This window comes from Xenia sp. Carnegie-2017, unplaced genomic scaffold, assembly GCF_021976095.1.
Source record: "Xenia sp. Carnegie-2017 unplaced genomic scaffold, XeniaSp_v1 HiC_scaffold_14, whole genome shotgun sequence".
NCBI lineage: Eukaryota > Metazoa > Cnidaria > Anthozoa > Malacalcyonacea > Xeniidae > Xenia > Xenia sp. Carnegie-2017.
Genome location: NW_025813447.1, coordinates 10,897,221 through 10,921,406, shown reverse-complemented (window position 1 = coordinate 10,921,406; position 24,186 = coordinate 10,897,221). Strand labels below are relative to the sequence as shown.

Here is a 24,186-nt window from a genome sequence, read left to right as displayed (position 1 = left end):
TGTGACACAGTCTTTCTGATCACTCAACTCGTACATAAAATCGCACGCACTCACCGATACTCACCACCAACCATGAAGTAACTTCTTTATTAAATAGCAACCGCAGACTGAAACAATTACCGTACGCAGGCGCATAAAGAGGAACAGTCATATATTTATAATTTACAAATTCATTCAAATTATAATTACAGTTGGCAAGACAGAAACTGTGAGGTAATAGCCTTGAACATCAGATATTTAACAAGGTTTGTGTTTTTCATATTTATTCATGCCTGTTCTTCTTCTAAATTAAATATTATTTTAGTATCTAAAATTATAAAACAGTTAATAGCAAATAATGTATTTTTTAGTATCTGTCAAATGAATATTTACAGCTATGATCATATTAATCTCAACTTATTTTCTTTTTACTGCTTTGATAAATATCTTTGTTGAGTAAATATTTTAACGTTATCAACGATGGTAACATTTCTTTGTACATTATCGTGTTTGAATTTATTTTTATCATCAATATCAAAGTCATTTTTAGATATATTTTATGTCGATGTTTTCCTTATAAATAATATTGACAGTTTAAAGATCCTTTTATTGTTGAAATATTTTACATTCCCTAATTTCCGTTTCAAAAATCACGATACAAAACCACTTGTTGTTTAATAGCTGCTTTAAAGAAGTCTTTTGTCTTTTAAATATAAGATCGTTTATCTTATAAATTGAGCAATCACTTTAATGAATGTCACTGCAAGTTCAAAAAATTAATAAACATTAACATATTCGTAGCGTCGCTTTCAACATTCGACACATTCCGTTCGGCACTCTTTTTGTTCGTGTTTTTATAGTTTCATAAATGGCAAGCGATTACATTGGATTTGCCAATTTACCAAATCAAGTTCACCGAAAATCAGTTAAGCGAGGTTTTGAATTCACATTAATGGTAGTTGGTAAGTTGAATGTAACATTTGTAAAAGATTTGCTCTTGCAATACAATGATCTATGATTGTTTTATAATTAAAGGTGAATCAGGACTTGGCAAATCTACTCTTATCAACAGCCTATTTTTGACTGATCTTTATTCTGACAGAGAAATTCTACCTGTGTCAGGTTTGACACCAAGCTACGAATTTTATCAAAGCCTTGGCATTTTCATTGTCAATATAAAGTGTTTTTAACCTTCTCTAGAACGCCTCAAGAAAACTGTCAATATAGAATCATCAACTGTTGAAATAGAGGAACGAGGAGTCAAATTGAAGTTGACTGTTGTGGATACGCCAGGATTTGGTGACAGCCTTGATAACTCCGAATGGTAATAAATACTGGAACAGCCAAAATTAGCATTCGTGAATTAAATAATACCGTTACTTTAACTTCTACCTTAACTACACGCCGCCATTTTTTCAAGAAGAGATGGCAAAAAAACCTTTCTCAATTGTCATTTGTTTAAAATGATTCTTGGTTATGCTTCATGGCCTACATTCATAGTTTCAACGTGTAAATTCATAACCATTGTTACGAGTTAACATAAAAACCGCCATCCAATAAACGCCGCATCTTAGGTGTCAATAAATCAGTAATCACGGCGGTTTACATTCGAATAATCACGGCATTCAACAATTTTGAACACATTTCAGTTATAAACCAATCCTGGATTACGTAAACAATCAGTTTCATACGTATCTCAAGGACGAATCGGGTCTTAATCGTAGAAACATCGTAGACAATCGTGTCCATTGTTGTTTCTATTTTATCTCACCAACAGGGTAGGTATTATATAACGTTGTAAAGACAAACTTGGTCGGATTGAAATTTGATGAGGTTTAATTTTTTCCTTAAGACTTCAGCCTATTGATATTGCATGCATGAAACAACTCCACAGTCGCGTCAATATTGTTCCGGTCATCGGGAAGGCAGACACCTTGACGCAGAAAGAATTGCGTGAATTAAAGAAAAAGGTGACATTATGTTGCAATTAGTGCCAAAAATTGTTCTGATGCTCCATAATTAAATTATTATTTTAATCAAAATTTCTATTTATGTTTTAGATTTTGTACGAAATTGATAAATATGAAATCCAGTTGTATCAATTGCCATTTTGTGATGAGGATGAAGACGACGATTTTAGAAAGCAAACTGAAGAATTACGAGTGAGTTTACCACTTTTGTCGTGTTTTTATGATCTCATTCGAAGAAACTATGTCGATGTTCTCACGTTGTTTCTAGTCCAGCATGCCTTTCGCCGTGGTTGGCAGCAACGTTACGGTGGAAGTCCAGGGAAAAAGAGTTCGTGCACGACGCTATCCATGGGGAATAGTGGAAGGTAGGTTCAATGTGAAAACAAAGAAGCTTTTTTGAAGGTTTACAGAGAAAAAGAAAGGAAGTCCGTAAAACATATAGTTTTCTCTGTAATCGTCGTCTTCAAGAAACCATTACTCATTCAACTTAGCTTGTTCACATCCATTCTTTGTTCATTTTTGTGGTTCATTTCTTTTAGTGGAAAACCCAAAACATTCAGACTTTATTAAACTAAGAACAATGTTAATGTAAGTCTATTTTTTTCGCGTTAAATTGTGATTCTTATCTCTTATTTACACCAACTCAGAATAAATTTTGACAAAGTAATTTTGCTTAGCACACACATGCAAGATCTAAAAGAGGTGACCCAAGACGTGCACTACGAGAACTACCGGGCAACGTGCCTCTCGACAGATGGTAACACAACTCTTCAGAGAAGTGCAAGAAGGTGGGAGGAAATACGTTTTAAGATTGATTTGAAAATGAAGTAAATTGTTGATATGTAATGTTAACTTTATCACAGAGATCGTGCAAGCTTCAAAACAGGCGAGGTAAAGGACAAGGATAAAATTCTCGAGGAAAAGGAAGCCGAAGTAAGATGAGTGAAAATGTCATCGAAGTTGTATGTTTATATAACCACGAGTTTCATTTATTTCAGTTAAGAAAAATGCAAGAAATGTTGGAAAAAATGCAGCAAAAGATGAAAGAAGGGACTCAGTCGTAAATTTAATCTACTTTTCATTGAGATATTTCGTTTCTCCTTCTTGATGTAATTGTGAGAATATTTTGCAATACGTACAGTTTTTGAAAAGTTAATATTTGTTCGTTGTTTGTTTTTTATTAAATACAAAAAATAGCAATGAATTTGCAATTGTATTTTGCGCTGCAGTGAACTCTTAAAGACATGTATAATGCGCCATGTTTTTCATGCTTCAGATCGTTCTTATCATTAAAATTTTGCAATTTAAATTAGCCAAACATCTAGCGCATATGCAAGTTTGTGCCAGAATGTTCCCCGAGGTTAAAGTTTCCAATAAATATACATTGATTAAACATCAATTCAAGTGAAAATAAATACATTTCTTGTTAAGTATCGCGCATGAATGTTTTAGTGAAATACGGCAAACGTAGAGCAAAACAAGATAACATTAAATATTTTGATCAGAAATTCTATCTTCTTCCAATTTTATCATGTCCGTCATGACTTCCTTCCAACAGTCACCCGATAGCCCAGAGTCGTTATATTCGACATTATTATTATGTTCGCCGTTTTCCTTTTTCTCTTTGCAATTTTTGTTGAGTTCTTCTGTCTTAGAATTATGAAAGAGACCTGTAGGACATAAAAGTGTTCTTGTCGTATCACCATCAATAAATCCCTCGTCACTGGGACATTCCTCCTCTCTTGAAGAGTTTGTATTTTTCGAGTGTGCTCCATTAACACCATTGGTTTTCGAGTGTGCTCCATTTACACTTGGGGATACATTGTTTGAGATCCTACTGAATCCTCTAGGCTTACCAAAGTTAGTTACAGGAACCGGAATTCGTGAAGGTGAATTGTGATGACCATGAGACGGCCTAAAACTCGAGTATCTACCTGAAAAATGTTAATTCTTTAATGAATTACAAAGGTATTCTGAATATATAGTAAAATATTGAAGTTACCTTTAATGATCGTGTCAGCCGAGAAAGATCGTGAATATAAAAGATGATGATCATTTAATGCTTTCCTTAAATCTTTTTTATTCTTATCCTCTTTTCCTTCATACTCTTTTTCCAGCTTTTTCCTCGCATTAGAGGGCGACATTTCCGATCGACGTCGCACTTCGCTTGAAGTTCCCACGTTTTTGTTACGATTTCTGCTTTGCTTTAACTTGGATGACGACGACTCTCGAGATAAGTTTCCTTGACGTTTCAAAGGTGTACTCAAAATATCCAAACGTTTACTGGGATTTAAAATAGCATCACTTGTCCTTGACCTGTTAAAGGACAAATCAGATTCATAGACACTTGCCCGAAGAGTTTGTGTCTTTTTATCTGGTGTTTTGTCCGGCTTTTTCTTGCTAGATGAAAGAATCCCGTTTCTAGTATCAACCACACTCCCATGTTTAGAACCCAAACCTTTGCTCACTGGAGTTTGCCGCGTTGAAGTATTTAAAGGTCGTCTGTTGTTCTTACTGGAGGGAGAGAAAGTTTGTTTATTTAATACTTGTAATGGTGATACGTCCTTTTCTGAGCGGCCACTTGATTCTCCATACACACACATCATACCCTATAAAAATCATTCGGTCAGATGGAAACGCTGATGACAATTTATTTCTTCATTCGTAATTTATTTCTATTTGTTAAGCTGGGAAATGATTACTTTACCTGAAGGAGATTGTTATCATTACCATTCACAGGTGATAATCGAGTTACAGATGACGTACTGGAATTGCTGTCACTACTGCCAATGCTCGTATAACTGAGGGACTGGAGCGAGGAGTGTGGTTCGTTGTCATGAAGTGGCGGTGTTTGAGTTTTAAATCGATGTTTACTTGCATTGCTCGAAGCATGATTAGGACGACCTATAGTGATCATATGGTTAGTACGTAAACACGCCTACTACATATATCATCGAATCATACAACATCACCTTGCATCCTGCTAGAATGATGTTTCTGGATGTAGTTCTCGAGTGTATCCCAGCCTCCACCGACGCGTACCATCACGTGATTGCGCATGACCCTTACAAAGATAAGAACTCGGTTCTCACCAATCTTGTATTTACCGTCTGCAAGTTTCTCTATGGGAAACGACTCTTTGCAAGTATATTCCTCAACTATTTCCTTTACCTATAATGAACATGCGTTGAGATTGGATAATACACAGGGTTCACACAGCAATCTGCATTGATCGAACTATACACAGTAGCACCTGTTTTATACAAATAACCAATGATAACATACTGCGTAGGTGGTCGTTGTGTAAAGACAACATACAAAAATAATGCGTTGTCGTGTAAATTTTATTCGAAAAATTTTCAAAACGGTTCAAATTTTTCATAGCATATTGAAGCTTTATCGAACAAAAAAGCAATGGCAAATGATTATCACTAAAATTGAAGCGTTGAGGAGTATTTAATCATTTTCATTTTGTTCTAGCCGTCTGTTTTAAACATGCAAATTTAGCAGGTATAACTTAAATCAGATAATATTTGAAACTGAAGTATTGAAATATTTTTTCGACATATTGACGTCGTCTTTCAAGAGAATGGACCTCTCTTAGTAAATAATAAACTTTGAATAATTTTCCCAACAAATGCTTTATGTTTAGCTTAAATTGATATGTTTATACTTACGTAGGCCTTGTATAAAGCAATTATTTATATTTACGTGCATCTCATACAGAGCATTTATAAAATGGTTTATAAAAACTTTAACAATAGAAACATCACGCTTATTTTTCCTCTAGAAAAAACGATTTTTGACGTTTAAACTATATAATTTTTATTCAAGTGTTTCATTGAAAATTATGTAATGCGATACATAAAAATTCATAAAACGTGTATAATAAGATCTCAAAAAGACCCACAGAATTGCATATTTGTCATCCTTCTATGGACTATTAACTAAATGCATTTCCAACAATCCACATCAAAGTGAAAAGTCTTTGTTTTTTGGTATTCAACATATGACAATTTTATAAACAGGAAGATTTTAAAACTGGTATTCCCTTGCAAAAAACAGTGGAGAAATTGACCTCTTTTTATATCTTTCACTATTCCTCAACTCCTCAAAATCTGCTCTCTTATCTCAGCTCGGAAAAGGCTAATTTTTCACTATAAAGTTTAACGCTATGCAAAATATACCCCTAGATTTGATAATGGTCTTTGAAACTGGAAAGAAAACTCTTCCCCTTCTTCAAAAGCATTTCTTTGCTTTTAGAAGCTAAATGACTTGAATGAATAACTGCCCACCTTTGTATTATGACAGGTATAGGCAATTTTGAAACATGCAATATCTTACGGGTAGCTATAAGGGTTTATCGACCGAAGAGAAAAGAATTCACGCAAGCAATATCAAAAACGATAAACATAATTTAAAGTAGTGCAAACAGAAAACAATTCAATCGTGCATAATATTACTTAAGTATATTCGTTATTCCCAAACATTCATTTTCATAGCTTTCTTTTTTGTTTGCTAAAGTAACACGGAAAACTTTGAGTTAGTTAACGACAGACAGGTGTGATTGATGATGACATTTCGGTTTGGTGTTGTAAATATTATAGCCGTGTCAACACTTTTCTTTTCATTCATTTCCCTCGAAATATGTAATGATGAAGTGCTTAATCAACAACTATTACCGATGAAAACATTTTCCATAGGAGTCCACAGATTTTATTTTCAAATATATATCAAAGTATGTTTTAATTTGAGGGAAAATAAGTAAAATGAATGGAGATTTAACTCAGGTGTGTATGAAACACAGGTCAAGACGAATACAAAACCGCTTTCAAATTTTAAATGTAAATTTAAAAACTTACCAATGTGTCTAAGTTCTTTGGTATGAAATTCTTTAATTTTTTAGGTTTCTTTTTGTTTGAAGCCGGAGTCTTCGATTTCGCAACGACGTTTTTCATATTCTCGAGATCGTTACTTTTATTCTTAGCATTTTTCTCTTCTAAGGCAATCTCTTCGTCAATCTGTTCCTCCATAATAACAAGATCTGGGGGTTCGATGTCAAATTTTGAAGCCCGACGTGCGACATCAAGCAATGTAAGAATGACATGCTTTTGATTGTTATGAAGAACCAAATCATCTGACTCGAACATGATCACATCAGCTATTCCAAATTCACGACACCAACGTATGAAGTTAGCTACATTATCTCGACTAAAGAATGAGCCATAATTCGCTCCTCGCTCAGTATATTTCGGTTCAGAAGTTGGTAGCTTGACATTCGCCTGTGGATTCTCGCTCAAATATTTCTCAGCGGCTTTCTGAATCATATTTGCCAGTCGACATAGATGTACACCGCTATCAAGTGTAGTCATAAATGTGTCGGCAGTCACAGGTATATTCATTAGACCAGCAATCCATTCTGATAAATCTTCCTTCATCGCAAAAAGATATGTTGCCAACTTTTCCTTTCTGTCTTTTTCGTGAACCTCGTCTCGCCATAGTTCTGTCATTATTTGAAAGCCAGTCACCTATTTAGGCTGTGTTAATACTGTATACTAACGCCGTTGTCTAACTAAAATCCACTAATTATTCATGCCTTGATTTCTTTATAAGGTCTTGTGATACCTTTCTCCATCACTCGTTCATAGCTTTATTTAAACGTCAGGAAGAACAGAAGTGAATATCATACAAATTATGTTCGTAATTTAAAGGACAAAGATCACAAAAAATCGCGTAAATTTAATGAGCAGGATAAAGTTTCAACACTTAGGGACTCGAGTTACTATCTCCAAGATTAATCTCGTTGAATACACAGTCGAGTATCGTGATGTTGGTGAATGATTTAACTCTTTCTTTTCGCAAAAACTTCCGCTACGAACGCAAGTGATGCGAGACAATGGAATGAAAGAACTTCATATAAATATTCAAAACTAGAAGCCACGGGAGAATTTAAACTTCTGTGAATAAACTTGTTGAATATTTTCAGTAGTGTTGCAATTCCTAACAAACTGCCTAGATATATCGGGAAATTATCAATTGAGACTTTCTTATTGTAGAATCATTTGTAGATAATTGTACCAAAGAAACATGATCAGAATGCAATGATTGTTCTAGCCTTCGTGTCGGTGTCATTTCTGTATTCATGAGACGTGATTGAGAATTTCCATACGTTTTTATGATACGTCATGTACCGCTAATTATCACGTCTTATGACAAAGAGTAAACACTACTTGTTCAAAATAGGAATAAAACTATCTGACAAGGTTGCTTCTTTTTCGTTTTCATTTCAACATTTTTCCATTCTCTAAAACAAAACGAACGACTTCATTTTCAATAGTTAGACCAGCTTAACAGTGTCAATGTTTGTTGAATGTCGTCTTTTTGCATTTGTCAGTCAAAGAGGTCGTCTGTATAAATGTAAAAAGAAATTCTACAGACTTAGAGAAGACGATTTCTATAAAATGAAGAATGAAAACCAGGGTAAACTTTTTTGTCCGCCGGGTGCTCGATTGCATTTTCGTTTTTATCGTTGTTTTGATTCTATTTTTATTTTCTCTTTAGCAGTTATTTCAATTTAATCTCGACCAATTTTCACTTTCTCACAAGTGATGTTAAAAGATATAAAGCGATAGATTTGTGTTTCGATCTCTCATACGATTTGTGCAACGATAAGTGCTCTGTTAAAGTAGTGTAGACGAAAGAAAAGGTATTTTATAAAAAAATGGCGAAGTACAATCGAGGTTGGGCTATGATCTCGCGATTTCTAGAAACGGTTTGGCTATGGTTACAAATGAATGTAAGTCACATGTTCGGAAAAAGATCTTCACTCGAGCCCGATAAGGACGATGACAAACGGGGGCCAACTGTGTCAAGATCTGGTGTGTATGACACTATCGATGGGCATCAGGTTGGTACGTCAGTGAGTGTATTAGGTGATCTTTCAAGAAGAACGAAACCTTGTAAGTAGATCATTTTATGCTTTAAAAGTTTTATCGTACCTAACTTCACATTTTGTGTAATGAAAATAAATGAAATCAAACTTTCAATTTAGCCATACGTAAAGAGATAGTTCAAAGAGGAAACGCACTTCATGTGAAGGTGAGTTTTACCTTTATCCAAGATAAGATTATTCTAAGCAACATTTTCTTCTTATCCTAGACAATCTAAAGTAATAACTCCCAATTTATATAAGATAGCCAGTTGAGATACCTCTCTTCTTGCCAAAGACAATCTAAAGTGACTACTCCCTTCTTATATCAGATAGCCAGACGACTGTTTTCTAATCACAGACAATCTAAAGTTAGAACTTATCTTAGATGAGCACTCCCACATAAATATAAGAGAACTATTGGGATAAAAGTCCAGTATATGTCCGACACAATAAATTTCTAGTATTTTGAAAATTACTTTTTTCGACCTCGAGAGAAAAGTAGAAAGCTTCTTGCTATCTCAATGGTTGTAGAATCCCTACTGTATCGTCCTCATCAACACAAACTTCGATCACAAATCCGTTCCACGAAATGGTGCGGATGCGGATCGTCAAAATATAAAAAGATTCCTGAATGCAGCAGGCTTCAAAACAATTCATTTTTACGATGACCTCGAAAGAAAAGATACTTTGGAAGTAATGGAGAAAATCTCATCGTCCAAAGCACTAAGTAAGTTCTAAATGTTATTTTAAAAAAAAAAAGATTGCCAGTAGAAGTAGGCCGTATTCTGTCGCACAAAGTCGCTTAGAAAACGATTTTCGTTGCCCCCCCCCCCATCGGGCACTACATTTTAACACGATAGATAAGTAGAAAATATCATAGAAAGTGTAAATTCGCTTGTTTCCTTCTTCAAACACTCGCAGTTTTTGGGTATTTCAGCATTGAAAATTCAACAATTTGATGTCTTTCGCAATCGATCGACGCCATTTTCATTACGTTATTCTCGCGATACTTGATGCTCAGGCAAGCTTCAACCAGGAAGCTTTGGATGACGTTGGACAGTGTTTTGAGCAAGAATTTAACAGTGTTCAAACTGAACTAAATTGAAAATATGTACTTAAACACATTTGAGATATTTTTTGACGATTTCCACTTTAGGAAGAAGTTCTTGAAAAAATCTGGAGAATGTTGTCACCCATTTTACGGCAACGCCTTTCGGAGTAAAGTGGACACTTGTGTTTGTTCTGAACACTGTATTTCGGGAATTCTTCGAACCAATTAATTTTTTAGTGTTTGTTTTAAGCTAAAAAAATTACAAAACTTGGCAGACAACAAAGTACGGAATGTTACCCCCCCAAAAATTGTTCTAATTCTACATAAAAATGCTTTCAAGTTCAACTGAGCATATAATGGCGTTATCTCCTTTACGCCAAGTACCCGATGGGGGCAACAAAACTGAACGATAATCGGGCGTGGCACAGAATACGGCCTAAAGTGGAAATGAAAATGTTTTACATGTTGTTTACGTAAATCATCGTGGACAAGTAAATCATTTTCATTAAACATGACAACGCAAAAATATAAGGAATAGGAAAACTATTATGATTTTTTCAATTCATCCTTCAGATGAACATGATGGTTTGATGGTCTTCATCTCCAGTCACGGAAAAAAGAAAGGAATCTTGACTAAAGATAGCCAAGTGATTAAAACAGAAGAGCTCACATCACGTGTAAACGGTAACCAATGTGAAGCATTGCGAGGAAAACCCAAGCTATTCTTCATATCTGCCTGCAGGGGGAAAAAAGCCGATCCTGGACATAGCGGAGTCATCGACCATGATGCCGGAGGCAATGATCTTGTTGTGCCCAAATTGCCAACAGAAGCAGACTTCCTTGTCTGTTACTCTACAGTTAGCGGCTATATCTCTATGCGGAGATTTGCCCTCAACATGGAAGATTCCACCAAAATGGGCACGTGGTTTATTAGTGTGCTGGCTCAAGTATTCGAAGAACGAATGGAAGATGACGACGTCATGCAAATGTTGGCAGTTGTCAATGCACGAGTAGCTGATATGGCGACAGGAAATGATCATAAACATGGTAAAAAACAAATGCCAGTTCAAATGCATATGCTGAGACATCGTGTGTTCCTTGGTAAAAATGAGTAAACATACGTAAAGACAAAAAAAATCTCCATGTGATGTACATAAATAGAAATGCCAAAGAAGAACGTGATTTTTTAAATAAACAAAGTACCAAATCGAATTAAACAATAATTTTCGAACCGTTTACAAACCGTTTATTCATTCGGATTTGATTTCGCAGTTTTAACTTAAAATTTCATGCACAAACGTTGCCATTCTTGGTCAATACGCTCCTGGAAATTCGATGACAAGATGTAAAATCAGAGTCTTCACTAGAACATTAATTGGGGGGAGGGGGGAGGTGTGTTCATATATTCAGTTGCGCCCTACTGATTTCACTCGAAAGCCAATTCATTTTAAAAAGAAATCAATAGGGCACAACTGAATATACAAACATACACTCCCTCCCCAAATTAATCTTCAAGCTATGCACCAATGTAAAAGAGTGTGTACAAATAACGCTGAACAAAGACAGTTTCCACTTATACATATTTATTCCTCAAGAAATTCCATAACCGAAAGTTAATATCAAGTCATTTGTAACAAAATATTCTCGTTTGGTCAGTTACTGGTTGACCAGACATCGCTTCTCCTAGATCTTCACTAAGTACCGCAATTTTTTCAGGTTTATCCCAGTACGTAACCGCTTGCGCCATAGCACGGGCTCGCTTTTCTGGGGAGCCGCTTTTAAAAATACCTGAGCCCACGAATACACCGTCCATTCCAAGCTGCATAAGCATAGAGACATCAGCAGGTGTAGCTGGATAAAATGAGTATGGATCATTGAGGGACTGTTGAGGTTATATATAGTATATAACTATAACTTTTAAATTGGTGATAACCGTGATAACGATTTCAGAATTTAAAACTCTTTTTGCCACAATGTTCAAAAGAGGCAATGTTATATTATTTCAGGCACGTACTGCAACCACTATTCTTATAAAGAAAGCAGAAAACTTACCCAAGCCACCAGCAGCAAAGTTTACAACAGGCAATCGACCAAGCTCAGCAGTCTTTTTAAGAAGTTGATAAGATACCTTTAATTCTTTTGCATAAGCATAAAGTTCTGAAGCATCCATAGACTGCGCTTTTTTTACTTCACTGTTTATCTGCCTAGCATGACGAACTGCTTCTGCAACATCCCCTGTATTGACATGAAATATTAGTGACACATGAATGCTTTGCTCATGATCGTAAAGATAACGTGCACAAGTTGGCAATGGCGTAGCCAGCTCGCAAATTTGGTCGTGCTATGTCAATTTTTCTGTGTTCACTCACTGTAAAAACAATAGATTTCTAAAGAAATGACTAATGTTATTGTCTAAAATTTACATAGCAGGACCAAAATATGAGGTTTGGCTACGACACTACAAGTTGGTATGGTTATTGTTCCCAATTCAAACCTGTTCCTGCCTCTCCTTTGGTTCGTATCATTGCAGCACCTTCATCAATTCTTCGTAATGCTTCGCCCAAGTCTCGAGCACCACAAACAAATGGAATTTTAAAATCATGTTTGTTGATGTGATGAACATAATCGGCAGGTGTTAATACTAAATAGAAAAGAGAAAATATGAGGAGAGTCTGGTTAAGGAAATTTGTAAGGAAATGTATGAAAATCAGGTTTAAGGTATTTTGATATAAAATACTAGGAAAATTAGGTTAAAGATATTTTAAAGAAAACACTCGGAGAATCAGGCTCAAGACATTAGAAAAACAACAAGAGAAGAATGAAACTGAAGACAATTAAAAGAAACATCAGAACAATTAGACCAAAAACAATAAAAAACATTCAACAATTTTCTTTAAATAAAAATAAATATATGAACCAAATACAAAAAAATAAATATTCCAAATAAAAACTACAACAATACCTTCTGACTCATCAATCATGTCAACTCCAATCTCTTGCAAGATTTGAGCTTCCGCAAAATGTCCTATACGAGCCTTGGCCATAACTGGAATGGTTACAGCTGCCATGATGTCTTTTATCATCTTTACACAAGAAATTTAATGCAGAACAATTCAAATTATTAAAGCATACCATCACAAAATTATTTTTGAATCAATGTAGAAAATGGTAAAAACTTCTTTTGAAGATTTTTCATTTGAAGCTTTGTTGTTGTGATATTTAGACTCACATGACACTTGTATTGGTTAAATTTTTGTTCAACATTTTCTTCATTAACATATTAAAAAAATATTTTAACTTTACTACACAATGAATGAGTAAAGTAATCTGAAATACTGAGCCACAAGTTATAAAATTCAGCTTTCATGAAGGTTAAGGATTCTGCTCAGTAACTCATGGCAACAAAGAAGGATTTAAAATAAACTCATACAAAATTTAGCTTTTCAGAATATCATAAGAATTCATATACTTTGACTACAAAGCTTGGAATGAAAATCTTCAAGTCACATTAATTGAAGTTTTCCTCATTTTCAATAGCTATTTAATAAGCACTTGGTTATTTTCAGGGCTGGAAAATGCCCAGCAATAGTAGAAGTAGTTTTAGAATTCTTATGAAAATTTCGCAAATATCAATTAGATTTAGAAGATTGGTAAATCAAAATGTAAGTAGATTGTAATCTGTAATACATAAACAGTGTGCGAAGTAGTTGAGAAAAAACGATGTGAAATTTTTTTTAATAAAAGTGTTTCTTTAGAGGCATAAACAAAACGATATTACGTTAATTATTACATAGCACTAATTGCTAAATTAATATTTTTAAATGTGAACAAATTCATGATTTACAACAGTGTTTTTCATTACAATCGCTGATCCAATTACAAATGTATTAGAGAAATTTTTTGCGCATGTTATTCTCTCCTCTTTTTTGTGCAAAAGTGAAAAGAGAATAACCGAATATACTTTTTCTTTCTGATTATTAGTTAATTTGCACACTGCATAAAGTAAACAACAAACTTCAGGAATTCATATGCAACTGCTAACACCAACGTATGAACATTTGTATTCAATAGTTATTGATGAAACATTTTCACAGGAATTATTTTGGTTTGACAGGAAATTTCTATATTTGAAATTTGCAGCCAGGAAACAAAACACTTTATCCAGGCTTGGTTACCTTGGGATCAGACATCCTTGCAACACCCCCTTGACTCCTGATGTCAAAAGGCACTCTTTCCAAGGCCATGACTGCACATGCCTATAATGTATCATCATTCATTATCTAATATCTAAAATATATTTTTAACACTTTAAATTAATAAAGTTTCAAACCCACCCCAGCAGCTTCAGCAATTTTTGCTTGCTCAACATTCACAACATCCATAACTATCCCTCCTTTAGCCATCTGAGCTAAACCAGACTTCACCCTAAATGTTCCTATATGATCCATGTGATTATTGATACATTGATTTGAATTTTGAAAAATCAACAAAAAAAATTGTGACTTTAATACCTGTTTCGTACATCAAATCCATCTTTGCACTAGACTCTTTCTTTAATTTTATATTTTTTGTTAAATTTACTATATCATTAACTCCATTGTCTGCAAGAAAATAGCATTTTTTTAAGAGCACAAGAATGGATACGGAATTTTTTTGTTGGTTATTTAATCGCCTCAACCATAAAACTGCCTTGACTTGATGAAAAGATAACACCCACATGAAATTGCCATTGTCAACATCTCGTGCACGTAAATCACGTGTATGTCATCACGTGTATGTCATCACGTGTACGGTGTACAATAGCTATGTAACACTTAGATAATATTTTTGTTTAGTTGATCCCATGATAAGTAACTTACGTAATGAGAATGCAAAGAAATATATCCTTGTAAATAAAGTGATTATGACAATAAAAATCGAAACTATTACTCTCTATAATTGCAGTATATGAATCCCAGTATACATAAAAGTTGTGTTGAAACATCACGCGCTGAAAGATTAATTCTTTTTCATAATTCAAATCTTATAACACATATCAAACGACTTACGAGCTTCCATTTTCTGCAGCAGATGCCTTTTTTACATCGACCTTTCCTAATAGAATAACATATATCAATAAATGAGACAGTGTTTAGTAAACAAATGGGCTAAAAATAAAAAACTGAGACTGAATAATTGTTTGTTGGTCGACGGCTTTCCAGACCTTTAGAATTGTTTCCGCTACCCGGTGTCATGTGTGGTCGACTGGTTGTGTCACTTCTACAGGGGGGTAGGTAGGTGTTAATTGGGAGGGACTGTGGGTACGGTGGGATATTTATTTTGCAATTTGACTATCAACAGTTGGTTCTCTGTTCATTTGATCTAATAACAAACAGAGAGTTTTAAATAGAAATAAACTATCAAAATATCGAATGAAAGCATAAAACAAAAATATATTCGGAGTGTGATCAACGCTTGCCTACTGCTTTGTATGGTTATCATGGGAGGAAAGAAATGCAAGCTATTCACGTGTCGCACGTTTTAAGTTGATGTTTGTGCATGTCGTAAGAATGGAAGTAAATGTTGGTATTTTAGCTATCCAAGGCGGCTTTTCTGAACATGAAAGCGCTTTGTTGAATTGTCTTAAAGAAAACGGCGGTGTTATTGATGGTGTTGTTCTACGAGTGAGGAAAGTCACAGAGATATGTGATTTGCAAGATTTAAATGGTCTTATAATTCCGGGTGGAGAAAGTTCGGTTAATTCACAGATAATGAGTGAAGAAATGATTGAAGAACTCGCAAATTGGTCAAGTAACCAGAAGCATTTTGTATTTGGAACTTGTGCAGGTTTGATTACAATGTCAAAGAATATTGAAAATGCTTTTCCTGGTCAAGAAAATCACTTCTCAAAGGTATTCAATATGTGTACACTATGTTTGCCATTTTCCAACCACTTATACATGACCATATTCAATTATTTTTCATTTTCTAAAGTTAGCCAAACTTGATGTTACAACAAGCAGGAACTACTTTGGACGTCAACAAAATAGTTTCGAAGGCAAAGTATTCATTAAAGAGAAACAAATTTCAAAATATGATGAAAATATGTCAGAGATTTGCTTTGGGGTATTCATTAGAGCACCTGCCATTGTCTCAATAAATAGTGTTGATATAAAACTTTTGGCAACAGTTGTTGTAGACAATAAAGAAATCATTGTAGCTGTTGAACAAAACAACTGCATGGGTTTGGCATTTCATCCTGAGTTGACTAATGACATTAGATGGCATGCCTACTTCTTGTCTCGTATTGTACAACTTTGTGAAAGCTAAACAAATATGAAAATTTATGAGCCTACAAGTATTTTACAGTCAATCTGTATAAACCTAAAATTATATCAAAGCATTGAAGATTTGTGTTCATTGTTTGATTGAGTCTCGTACATTTTCAGTTCACTTTTTAACAATTTTCCCCAATAGAAAACTATTAGGATGACAACATTTGGTTTTCCTATTTTCATTGTCAATCATTTCTCTTCCCTCGTTTGCCCATTTAAATATTGATCCTTCAAGGTTTTGTATCACTGGCATGAAGCTGATTTTTTGTGCTTCAGCAAGCAATTTACAGTGGGGATAGAGTTTTTGAGCCATCAAGGAAGAGCGGTATCCCAACGAACAATAACATACAATAATTACTTTTCCATTTTCACAATCTATAATTCAAAAACAAGAGGAAACTTGTTGATTGTAATCTCAGTATAGAAGAAAATAAAAAACTCGAACAAAATTAAGATACCATCAAGAATTGGTTTGACCTTTCCAAAAACAGCTTCTGCTGTCTCGTCAGGATCAATATGTATAGATCCAGGTAAATGACTAACAGCATACTCCTCTTTCCTTCGTACATCCTAAAACAAAAGTTACAAAAGACTTAAATCAACAACGAATCAACGACATGTTGAAGTTAATGAATAATAGAACATCGCGTTGAGCTACTGACCAGCAGTATAAGATTTCTGCAGTTTTCTTTAATTAGATTTTCCAAATCTTCTGTTTCAAGTTGCTTCACTTTCGGAAATGCTTTTCTTATGCCAAACAGAGTAACGCGCATCGACATACTAATGCTGTCATCTTCGCTTTTCTTATCGTCCGCCATATTGCTTTATATGACGTCACAAGCGTTGTGCGAAATGATACAAAAGCCAAAACTTTGAAGTGAAGAAGATAAAAAAAGCCACGATACAAAGCCTATCTCTTGGAATTTATCCGTAAGTACCTCTCGTGGAAAAAAATCATTCAACAAAGACTTTTAAAAAGATTGACGACGAACAAAAAGGAAAATATCAGGGATAATGATAAGGAAACAAAACATCTGAAAGCAGTCAATATCTGGTCACTTTATTAACAGGAAATAGCGTAACATAGGAGTCATATAACCACTGTCGCAAAATTTCACATCACTTTCCAGTTATTTTTCATCTCTATTGGTGTGGGCACACCTCTAACCAACCTTTCAAAGCTTACCTCAGTTGTTTTTTACAATAAAACGCTGGGGTATTTTATGGTTGGTTACGCAAAAAAAGTAAGAAAATAATGAGCATTCGGATGAAATATTTCGAATAACATTAAAATAATAATTAAACTTATTAATAATGACATCAACACAAACAAAATCCCATTGCAAGGCAGCATTGCAGCGAGTTCGGACGGTTCAGATAGGTGACACATCATAACTCAAAAAGAATTTTCTTCTGAAATTAAGGTAATGTAACTTAACATTTATTGGTCCTACTCTGGCATGACGAGAAGTAATGAACTATCGTTAAAATTTGCTCATGAAACTTAAACTTTTGCGCTTTGTGACATGTTTGACGTAATGAAAGATAGAGAAATAAAAATGCTTTTAAAACCAGAGAAAGTCATGTGTGTAATAACTAAATATTTAAATAACCGTCGAACTGCAATAACTTGAAAAACAGCGCAGCTAGTTTACATGTGTAGATGTAGATCGTCCAGGTTGGTATAGTCCTGAGGAAGACTGTTTTTGTTGTTGTTGACTAACGTTACGACAACCTTAGCGGTAGTCATCTTCAGAGTCATCTTCAGAGTCCCGGGTTCAAACCATTTACTTTAGCAGCTAGTTTAGTTAAATAAGATTTTGCTTGAGAAAAAAATGCGACGAAATAATGGAGTGGTTGATATGAACGGTGATAATAAATGGAAAAGTGACTGTTGGAGAAATTAATTACACTTTAATATGTATTTTACTGCCTGATTATGATTCGTGTTCATCTTTTTATTAATGATGCAAATGCAATACACAAATTGAAGCACAAGCATAAAGCACATTCTTTTCTTACGTCTGTAACTAATAAGCTATGACTAGTTTTCATTATTCTTTTCGAGAACTAGCGTTAATGCTAAACTTTTACTTACCGCTTGCGTTGCGAATCAGCAAATCTCTATACCAGCAGGAGTCGGGGAAAAAACGCGAACGAGGGACAGGAGCCATTGAGTTCTATAATAACTGGAGCGGCTATCTTTACTGGGGCGAGGTCGCCAAAAAAATGGCGGCCAACGGACGTATTTCCGCTGAAATGATCGCTTTGCAGAAAAATAATATTCTCGACCTCCCCCTGGTGTCTATAGTAAATTATAAAGAATTTTTCAAAAACAAACACGATATCACAGAATATGGATATCGTTAGTTCCATATTCTGTGACGATATCTTTTTTGGCATTTCTTTTATAATGCCAACACTTCAATCGTTCAATTGTTGGATGTCGTAGTTTCCACAAAAAGGAACATATCGCTTCTCACAGGTGAGGTAGTTGTTTGTTTTGTTAGTCCGTCAACGATTGAAAAGCAATTATACATGCACTTGAAAAGCCATAAAATACATAATTTTTGATCATAATTTATCATCATTCCATAGATCGTAATTTTTAAGACTGACTTGAACGCCAAATATAAGTTCATGAACCAAAAAAAGATGGCAAGAAGGTTGTTTGTTTTTGATGCTTAATTAAATGTCAATTCACAACATATAAAATGGAAAGGCCATAAAGTTTGTGTCTATGTAAACATTTGTACTTATATTGAAAATATAGGAAAAACAAAACAAAGTGAAAAAGAAGGGTAGAAGTATTAAAACTAAAAATGAATTATAAACACCATTGGAAGCATAAGTGTTTTGATGATTATTTGCATTTTGCCCAATTTATATATCAATACAACAAAATCAAAATGTGCTACAACTTTACAAGTATTTGATGCAGTTGCACTTCAGAACATCACAAAAAGGTTACTTAAAGTAATTTCTATACAATATTGTTTGTTTTCATTTACCAAACCTATGCAGACTTGAGTCTTTTTGAAATTTCATGTGAAACTCAATTACAGAAAATCCGTAAATATCCAGAGATTTTATATGTACTTTTTTAAAGAAACAAGTAAAAATCCTACAATTGTGGCGAAAAAAGCCATTGCCCATTGCATGAAAAGAAGAAAAATAGCAATGATAACAAATAAGCTGACTTCTCTCTCGTGAACCGTGGAGATGAACTATGATATACTTTTTTGTATAGACTAAAGAGTTTAATCGATCAAACAAGTTTGACGCTGGTAAGAAAACGACGCATATCTGCATTCATAGATGTGTAGCCGACACATAGCTCTTTCGTCGATAGTTATAAATACATCCTCGTAGGAGCCGATAACTGGAAAGCTAGGTTGACTCGCTGTTACGAATTGTAGGTTTTTAACGTGATTTTCATCAAAAAATTGCTTGCCAAATCCCAAATACACACGTACATTTTCCTCACTTTTTCCTCAGGAGGGAGTGGGAAATTGTGAAATTTTCGGAAAAGCGGTCAATTTCGGTAAATCTCAGCGGCAACGGACGAAATCCGCCATTTTTTTGGCGTCATCAGATGTCTAAGGCCGCGCTTGAGATAGCCGCTCCAGTTATTATAGAACTCAATGACAGGAGCACGCAATCCAGGAATCCTGTAATGATATATAAATAAAATAAATATTTTGACATAGAGGTAAACAAAATATATGATGAAATTATTGAAATAAGCACTATTTTTTATTAATCAGAGTTTTTGAAATTGGTACATGTTATAGGTTTCGTAGGAATAAAATCTGTTCATTCAAAATCATGGCCAGAAATTTGCGAGATGGAAAGCGGATTTCATTGTAAACACAATAGCCCAATATAAGACTTTTAAAATAGCCACCACGACAATAAATTAGAAATAAAGATAAAAGGTTTCTTAATAATGACGTTTCGTCTTTAACTTAAGTCATCTTCAGCTTATTGTGTGAAAAAAACTGCCGTCACGAAATACCCACATTCCGTCCAAATAAACATTATTACACGTGTCCCATTTTTACCACACCAAATGAAAGCTAAATATTGCACTAACTTGACTTTTTTCCCTTTAAAAGTGAAATATTTTTGCAAACAGAAGATTAAACTTCATAACACAAATATTTATCAACCATATTACGTGATATCAACTGTTCCAGAAGGAAATACCAAACTCAGTGTGTGTCACAGTATTCTGAGTTTTGTCCAACCCATAAGCTTCCGACATCAATTAACCTTACAATTAGACATAAATTTGCAGAAGAGCGTACCAATTACATGTAAAAAATGATATATGCGCTTAAAGATTTCAACGACTTTATTTATGACCAGTAAGAATGGGACAAAAACACTCGAAATCACTTTAATGCTATTGGTACGCTCGAAATCACTTTAATGCTATTGGTAACAAAAATACTTTTGGTTTGTTAAAAGGAGAACATAAGTGTTTGTGCCAAGACAATGAATGAAAGTCTTTCATAACGTTTTGGTTTTAAATTGCAATTTTTAACACCGCTTCATTAAATTACTGCATATTTTCTCGTGTAAGTTTGAAAAACGCTCAAGAGATTTTAGACAACATGACCAAATTATCATGAAAAATGTTCAAAATACACGCTCGAATTTATGTATTTTAACTTATGCTTTAATCCTGCTATTGTAATTCCAACAAAGACATCAATACAATAATACGTGTTTAAGTCGTTGGTCGGTTGCCAATACTGTAACAGTCAGGATGAACACTGATTTATCTTGGTTCTAGCAGAAAACGTATGTGTAACTTTTTGTTATAATTTTATGGGGCTTAGCTCACACGTGACTCGGAGAAATTGCTAAAACGATCGCATTTTTATCGTTGTTTTGATTCTATTTTTATTTTCTCTTTAAGCAGTTATTTCAATTTAATCTCGACCAATTTTCACTTTCTCACAAGGGATGTTTAAAGATATAAAGCGATAGATTTGTGTTTCGATCTCTCATACGATTTGTGCAACGATAAGTGCTCTGTTAAAGTGGTGTAGACGAAAGAAAAGGTTTTTTATAAAAAAATGGCGAAGTACAACCGAGGTTGGGCTTTGATCTCGCGATTTCTAGAAACGGTTTGGCTATGGTTACAAATGAATGTAAGTCACATGTTCGGAAAAAGATCTTCACTCGAGCCCGACAAGGACGATGACAAACGGCGGCCAACTTCGTCAACATCTGGTGTGTATGACACTATCGATGGGCATCAGGTTGGTACGTCAGTGAGTGTATTAGGTGATCTTTCAAGAAGAACGAAACCTTGTAAGTAGATCGTTTTATGCTTTAAAAGTTTTATCGTACCTAACTTCACATTTTGTGTTATGAAAATAAATGAAATCAAACTTTCAATTTAGCCATACGTAAAGAGATAGTTCAAAGAGGAAACGCACTTCATGTGAAGGTGAGTTTTACCTTTATCCAAGATAAGATTATTCTAAGCAACATTTTCTTCTTATCATAGACAATCTAAAGTAATAACTCCCAATTTATATAAGATAGCCAGTTGATATCCCTCTCTTCTTGTCAAAGACAATCTAAAGTGACTACTCTCTTCTTATATCAGATAGCCAGACAATCACAGACAATCTAAAGTTAGAACTTATCTTAGATGAGCACTCCCACATAAATATAAGAGAACTATTGGGATAAAAGTCCAGTATATGTCCGACACAATAAATTTCTAGTATTTTGAAAATTACTTTTTTCGACCTCGAGAGGAAAGTAGAAAACTTCTTGCTATCTCAATGGTTGTAGAATCCCTACTGTATCGTCCTTATCAACACAAACTTCGATCACAAATCCGTTCCACGAAATGGTGCGAGTGCGGATCGTCAAAATATAAAAAGATTCCTGAATGCAGCAGGCTTCAACACAATTCATTTTTACGATGACCTCGAAAGAAAAGATACTTTGGAATTAATGGAGAAAATCTCATCGTCCACAGCACTAAGTAAGTTCTAAATGTTATTTTCAAAAAAAAAGAATGCCAGTAGAAGTAGGCCGTATTCTGTCGCACAAAGTCGCTTAGAAAACGATTTTCGTTGCCCCCCATCGGGCACTACATTTTAACACGATAGATAAGTAGAAAATATCATAGAAAGTGTAAATTCGCTTGTTTCCTTCTTCAAACACTCGCAGTTTTTGGGTATTTCAGCATTGAAAATTGAACAATTTGATGTCTTTCACAATCGATCGACGCCATTTTCATTACGTTATTCTCGCGATACTTGATGCTCAGGCAAGCTTCAACCAGGAAGCTTTGGATGGCGTTGGACAGTGTTTTGAGCAAGAATTTAACAGTGTTCAAACTGAAGTAAATAGAAAATATGTACTTAAACACATTTGAGATATTTTTTGACGATTTCTACTTTAGGAAGAAAAAGTTCTTGAAAAAATCTGGAGAATGTTGTCACCCATTTTACGGCAACGCCTTTCGGAGTAAAGTGGACACTTGTGTTTGTTCTGAACACTGTATTTCGGGAATTCTTCGAACCAATTAATTTTTTTAGTGTTTGTTTTAAGCTAAAAAAATTACAATACTTGGCAGACAACAAAGTACGGAATGTTACCCCCCCAAAAATTGTTCTAATTCTACATAAAAATGCTTTCAAGTTCAACTAAGCATATAATGGCGTCATCTCCTTTACGCCCAGTTCACATATAGTTGTAATTACTGTAAACAATCGGCGATGAACATCTACAAAAATTACAACACCTGGCGTACACATATAGTTGTAATTTCTTTGCGATAGCGCCAGGCCTTGCGTGGCTCAAAGTCTGCTATTTTCGTCACCTATGCGCATGCGTGGAAATAAATTGAATAACGATCAAATTATTGAAATTTCAATGGTGAAATATTCAAAACTGCGGGTTTTTGAAGGTGAAAACAAGTGAATTTACACTTTCTATATATCTTACTTATCTATAGTGTTAAAATATAGTACCCGATGGGGGGCAACAAAACTGAACGATAATCGGGCGTGGCACAGAATACGGCCTAAAGCGGAAATGAAAATGTTTTACATGTTGTTTACGTAAATCATCGTGGACAAGTAAATCCTTTTCAATAAACATGACAACGCAAAAATATAAGGAATAGGAAACTATTATGATTTTTTCAATTCATCCTTCAGATGGACATGATGGTTTGATGGTCTTCATCTCCAGTTACGGAAAAAAGAAAGGAATCTTGACTAAAGATAGAAAAGTGATTAAAACAGAAGAGCTCACATCACGTGTAAACGGTAACCAATGTGAAGCATTGCGAGGAAAACCCAAGCTATTCTTCATATCTGCCTGCAGGGGAAAAAAAGCCGATCCTGGACATAGCGGAGTCATCGACCATGATGCCGGAGGCAATGATCTTGTTGTGCCCAAATTGCCAACAGAAGCAGACTTCCTTGTCTGTTACTGTTCAGTTAGCGGCTATATCTCTATGCGAAGATTTGCCCTCAACATGGAAGATTCCACCGAAATGGGCATGTGGTTTATTAGTGTGCTGACTCAAGTATTCGAAGAACGAATGGAAGATGACGACGTCATGCAAATGTTGGCAGTTGTCAATGCACGAGTAGCTGATATGGCGACAGGAAATGATCATAAACATGGTAAAAAACAAATGCCTGTTCAAATGCATATGCTGAGACATCGTGTGTTCCTTGGTAAAAATGAGTAAACATACGTAAAGACAAAAAAAATCTCCATGTGATGTACATAAATAGAAATGCCAAAGAAGAACGTGATTTTTTAAATAAACAAAGTACCAAATCGAGTTAAACAATAATTTTCGAACCGTTTACAAACCGTTTATTCATTCGGATTTGATTTCGCAGTTTTAACTTAAAATTTCATGCACAAACGTTGCCATTCTTGGTCAAT

General features: G+C 34.6%; 7 protein-coding genes across 7 annotated transcripts; 4 read left to right on the top strand and 3 right to left on the bottom strand.

The window, feature by feature from the left end:
• Nucleotides 1-137: 137 nt before the first annotated feature.
• LOC124433991 (septin-2-like) lies at nucleotides 138-3,153 on the top strand. Its single transcript, XM_046983857.1, has 12 exons — nucleotides 138-245; nucleotides 840-941; nucleotides 1,015-1,101; nucleotides 1,180-1,303; nucleotides 1,629-1,757; nucleotides 1,832-1,949; nucleotides 2,040-2,141; nucleotides 2,218-2,314; nucleotides 2,489-2,537; nucleotides 2,627-2,737; nucleotides 2,813-2,882; nucleotides 2,948-3,153. The coding sequence occupies exons 2-12, from the start codon at nucleotides 848-850 to the stop codon at nucleotides 3,011-3,013; spliced, it is 1,047 nt and encodes a 348-aa protein (XP_046839813.1). The 5' UTR covers nucleotides 138-245; nucleotides 840-847; the 3' UTR covers nucleotides 3,014-3,153.
• LOC124433989 (GAS2-like protein 2A) lies at nucleotides 3,039-7,890 on the bottom strand. The gene is made up of 5 exons (XM_046983854.1): nucleotides 6,812-7,890; nucleotides 4,922-5,120; nucleotides 4,657-4,853; nucleotides 3,952-4,558; nucleotides 3,039-3,883 (listed from the first exon to the last, which is right to left on the bottom strand). Exons 1-5 carry the CDS (start codon nucleotides 7,457-7,459, stop codon nucleotides 3,438-3,440), a joined length of 2,097 nt encoding a protein of 698 aa, XP_046839810.1. The 5' UTR covers nucleotides 7,460-7,890; the 3' UTR covers nucleotides 3,039-3,437.
• Nucleotides 7,891-8,606: 716 nt separating this feature from the next.
• On the top strand, nucleotides 8,607-11,154 carry LOC124433995 (caspase-3-like). The gene is made up of 4 exons (XM_046983859.1): nucleotides 8,607-8,908; nucleotides 9,001-9,047; nucleotides 9,412-9,607; nucleotides 10,505-11,154. Exons 1-4 carry the CDS (start codon nucleotides 8,671-8,673, stop codon nucleotides 11,044-11,046), a joined length of 1,023 nt encoding a protein of 340 aa, XP_046839815.1. The 5' UTR covers nucleotides 8,607-8,670; the 3' UTR covers nucleotides 11,047-11,154.
• Nucleotides 11,155-11,497: 343 nt separating this feature from the next.
• LOC124433997 (probable pyridoxal 5'-phosphate synthase subunit PDX1) lies at nucleotides 11,498-15,182 on the bottom strand. The gene is made up of 9 exons (XM_046983861.1): nucleotides 15,135-15,182; nucleotides 14,980-15,025; nucleotides 14,443-14,532; nucleotides 14,266-14,366; nucleotides 14,107-14,187; nucleotides 12,894-13,014; nucleotides 12,426-12,572; nucleotides 11,984-12,166; nucleotides 11,498-11,782 (listed from the first exon to the last, which is right to left on the bottom strand). Exons 2-9 carry the CDS (start codon nucleotides 14,987-14,989, stop codon nucleotides 11,556-11,558), a joined length of 960 nt encoding a protein of 319 aa, XP_046839817.1. The 5' UTR covers nucleotides 14,990-15,025; nucleotides 15,135-15,182; the 3' UTR covers nucleotides 11,498-11,555.
• A 135-nt stretch (nucleotides 15,183-15,317) lies between these two features.
• On the top strand, nucleotides 15,318-16,318 carry LOC124434000 (pyridoxal 5'-phosphate synthase subunit PdxT-like). Its single transcript, XM_046983864.1, has 2 exons — nucleotides 15,318-15,822; nucleotides 15,905-16,318. Exons 1-2 carry the CDS (start codon nucleotides 15,460-15,462, stop codon nucleotides 16,238-16,240), a joined length of 699 nt encoding a protein of 232 aa, XP_046839820.1. The 5' UTR covers nucleotides 15,318-15,459; the 3' UTR covers nucleotides 16,241-16,318.
• On the bottom strand, nucleotides 16,231-17,159 carry LOC124434004 (thiosulfate:glutathione sulfurtransferase-like). Its single transcript, XM_046983867.1, has 3 exons — nucleotides 16,908-17,159; nucleotides 16,704-16,815; nucleotides 16,231-16,620 (listed from the first exon to the last, which is right to left on the bottom strand). The coding sequence occupies exons 1-3, from the start codon at nucleotides 17,061-17,063 to the stop codon at nucleotides 16,361-16,363; spliced, it is 528 nt and encodes a 175-aa protein (XP_046839823.1). The 5' UTR covers nucleotides 17,064-17,159; the 3' UTR covers nucleotides 16,231-16,360.
• A 3,998-nt stretch (nucleotides 17,160-21,157) lies between these two features.
• Nucleotides 21,158-24,106, top strand: LOC124433992 (caspase-3-like). The gene is made up of 4 exons (XM_046983858.1): nucleotides 21,158-21,570; nucleotides 21,663-21,709; nucleotides 22,063-22,258; nucleotides 23,442-24,106. Exons 1-4 carry the CDS (start codon nucleotides 21,333-21,335, stop codon nucleotides 23,981-23,983), a joined length of 1,023 nt encoding a protein of 340 aa, XP_046839814.1. The 5' UTR covers nucleotides 21,158-21,332; the 3' UTR covers nucleotides 23,984-24,106.
• The last annotated feature ends 80 nt before the right edge of the window (nucleotides 24,107-24,186 follow it).

Bases quoted from the DNA above. Each gene is read 5' to 3' on its own strand.
- LOC124433991 (XM_046983857.1), top strand. From the start codon at position 848: ATGGCAAGCGATTACATTGGATTTGCCAATTTACCAAATCAAGTTCAC. The intron at 1,304-1,628 runs GTAATAAATACT...AACACATTTCAG, and splicing joins AGCCTTGATAACTCCGAATG to TTATAAACCAATCCTGGATT. The intron at 1,758-1,831 runs GTAGGTATTATA...TTTTTCCTTAAG, and splicing joins TATTTTATCTCACCAACAGG to ACTTCAGCCTATTGATATTG.
- LOC124434000 (XM_046983864.1), top strand. From the start codon at position 15,460: ATGTTTGTGCATGTCGTAAGAATGGAAGTAAATGTTGGTATTTTAGCT. The intron at 15,823-15,904 runs GTATTCAATATG...CATTTTCTAAAG, and splicing joins AAGAAAATCACTTCTCAAAG to TTAGCCAAACTTGATGTTAC.
- LOC124433995 (XM_046983859.1), top strand. From the start codon at position 8,671: ATGGCGAAGTACAATCGAGGTTGGGCTATGATCTCGCGATTTCTAGAA. The intron at 8,909-9,000 runs GTAAGTAGATCA...CTTTCAATTTAG, and splicing joins TTCAAGAAGAACGAAACCTT to CCATACGTAAAGAGATAGTT. The intron at 9,048-9,411 runs GTGAGTTTTACC...CAATGGTTGTAG, and splicing joins GAAACGCACTTCATGTGAAG to AATCCCTACTGTATCGTCCT.
- LOC124433992 (XM_046983858.1), top strand. From the start codon at position 21,333: ATGGCGAAGTACAACCGAGGTTGGGCTTTGATCTCGCGATTTCTAGAA. The intron at 21,571-21,662 runs GTAAGTAGATCG...CTTTCAATTTAG, and splicing joins TTCAAGAAGAACGAAACCTT to CCATACGTAAAGAGATAGTT. The intron at 22,259-23,441 runs GTAAGTTCTAAA...TTCATCCTTCAG, and splicing joins CTCATCGTCCACAGCACTAA to ATGGACATGATGGTTTGATG.
- LOC124433989 (XM_046983854.1), bottom strand. From the start codon at position 7,459: ATGACAGAACTATGGCGAGACGAGGTTCACGAAAAAGACAGAAAGGAA. The intron at 4,854-4,921 runs GTGATGTTGTAT...TGATCACTATAG, and splicing joins TCATTCTAGCAGGATGCAAG to GTCGTCCTAATCATGCTTCG. The intron at 3,884-3,951 runs GTAACTTCAATA...AACATTTTTCAG, and splicing joins GGCTGACACGATCATTAAAG to GTAGATACTCGAGTTTTAGG.
- LOC124434004 (XM_046983867.1), bottom strand. From the start codon at position 17,063: ATGGCGGACGATAAGAAAAGCGAAGATGACAGCATTAGTATGTCGATG. The intron at 16,816-16,907 runs GTCAGTAGCTCA...CTTTTGTTTTAG, and splicing joins GCAGAAATCTTATACTGCTG to GATGTACGAAGGAAAGAGGA. The intron at 16,621-16,703 runs GTATCTTAATTT...TTTGAATTATAG, and splicing joins GGTCAAACCAATTCTTGATG to ATTGTGAAAATGGAAAAGTA.
- LOC124433997 (XM_046983861.1), bottom strand. The intron at 14,188-14,265 runs GTGGGTTTGAAA...GATACATTATAG, and splicing joins AAATTGCTGAAGCTGCTGGG to GCATGTGCAGTCATGGCCTT. The intron at 12,167-12,425 runs GTTTGAATTGGG...ATGTCAATACAG, and splicing joins CAAAGGAGAGGCAGGAACAG to GGGATGTTGCAGAAGCAGTT.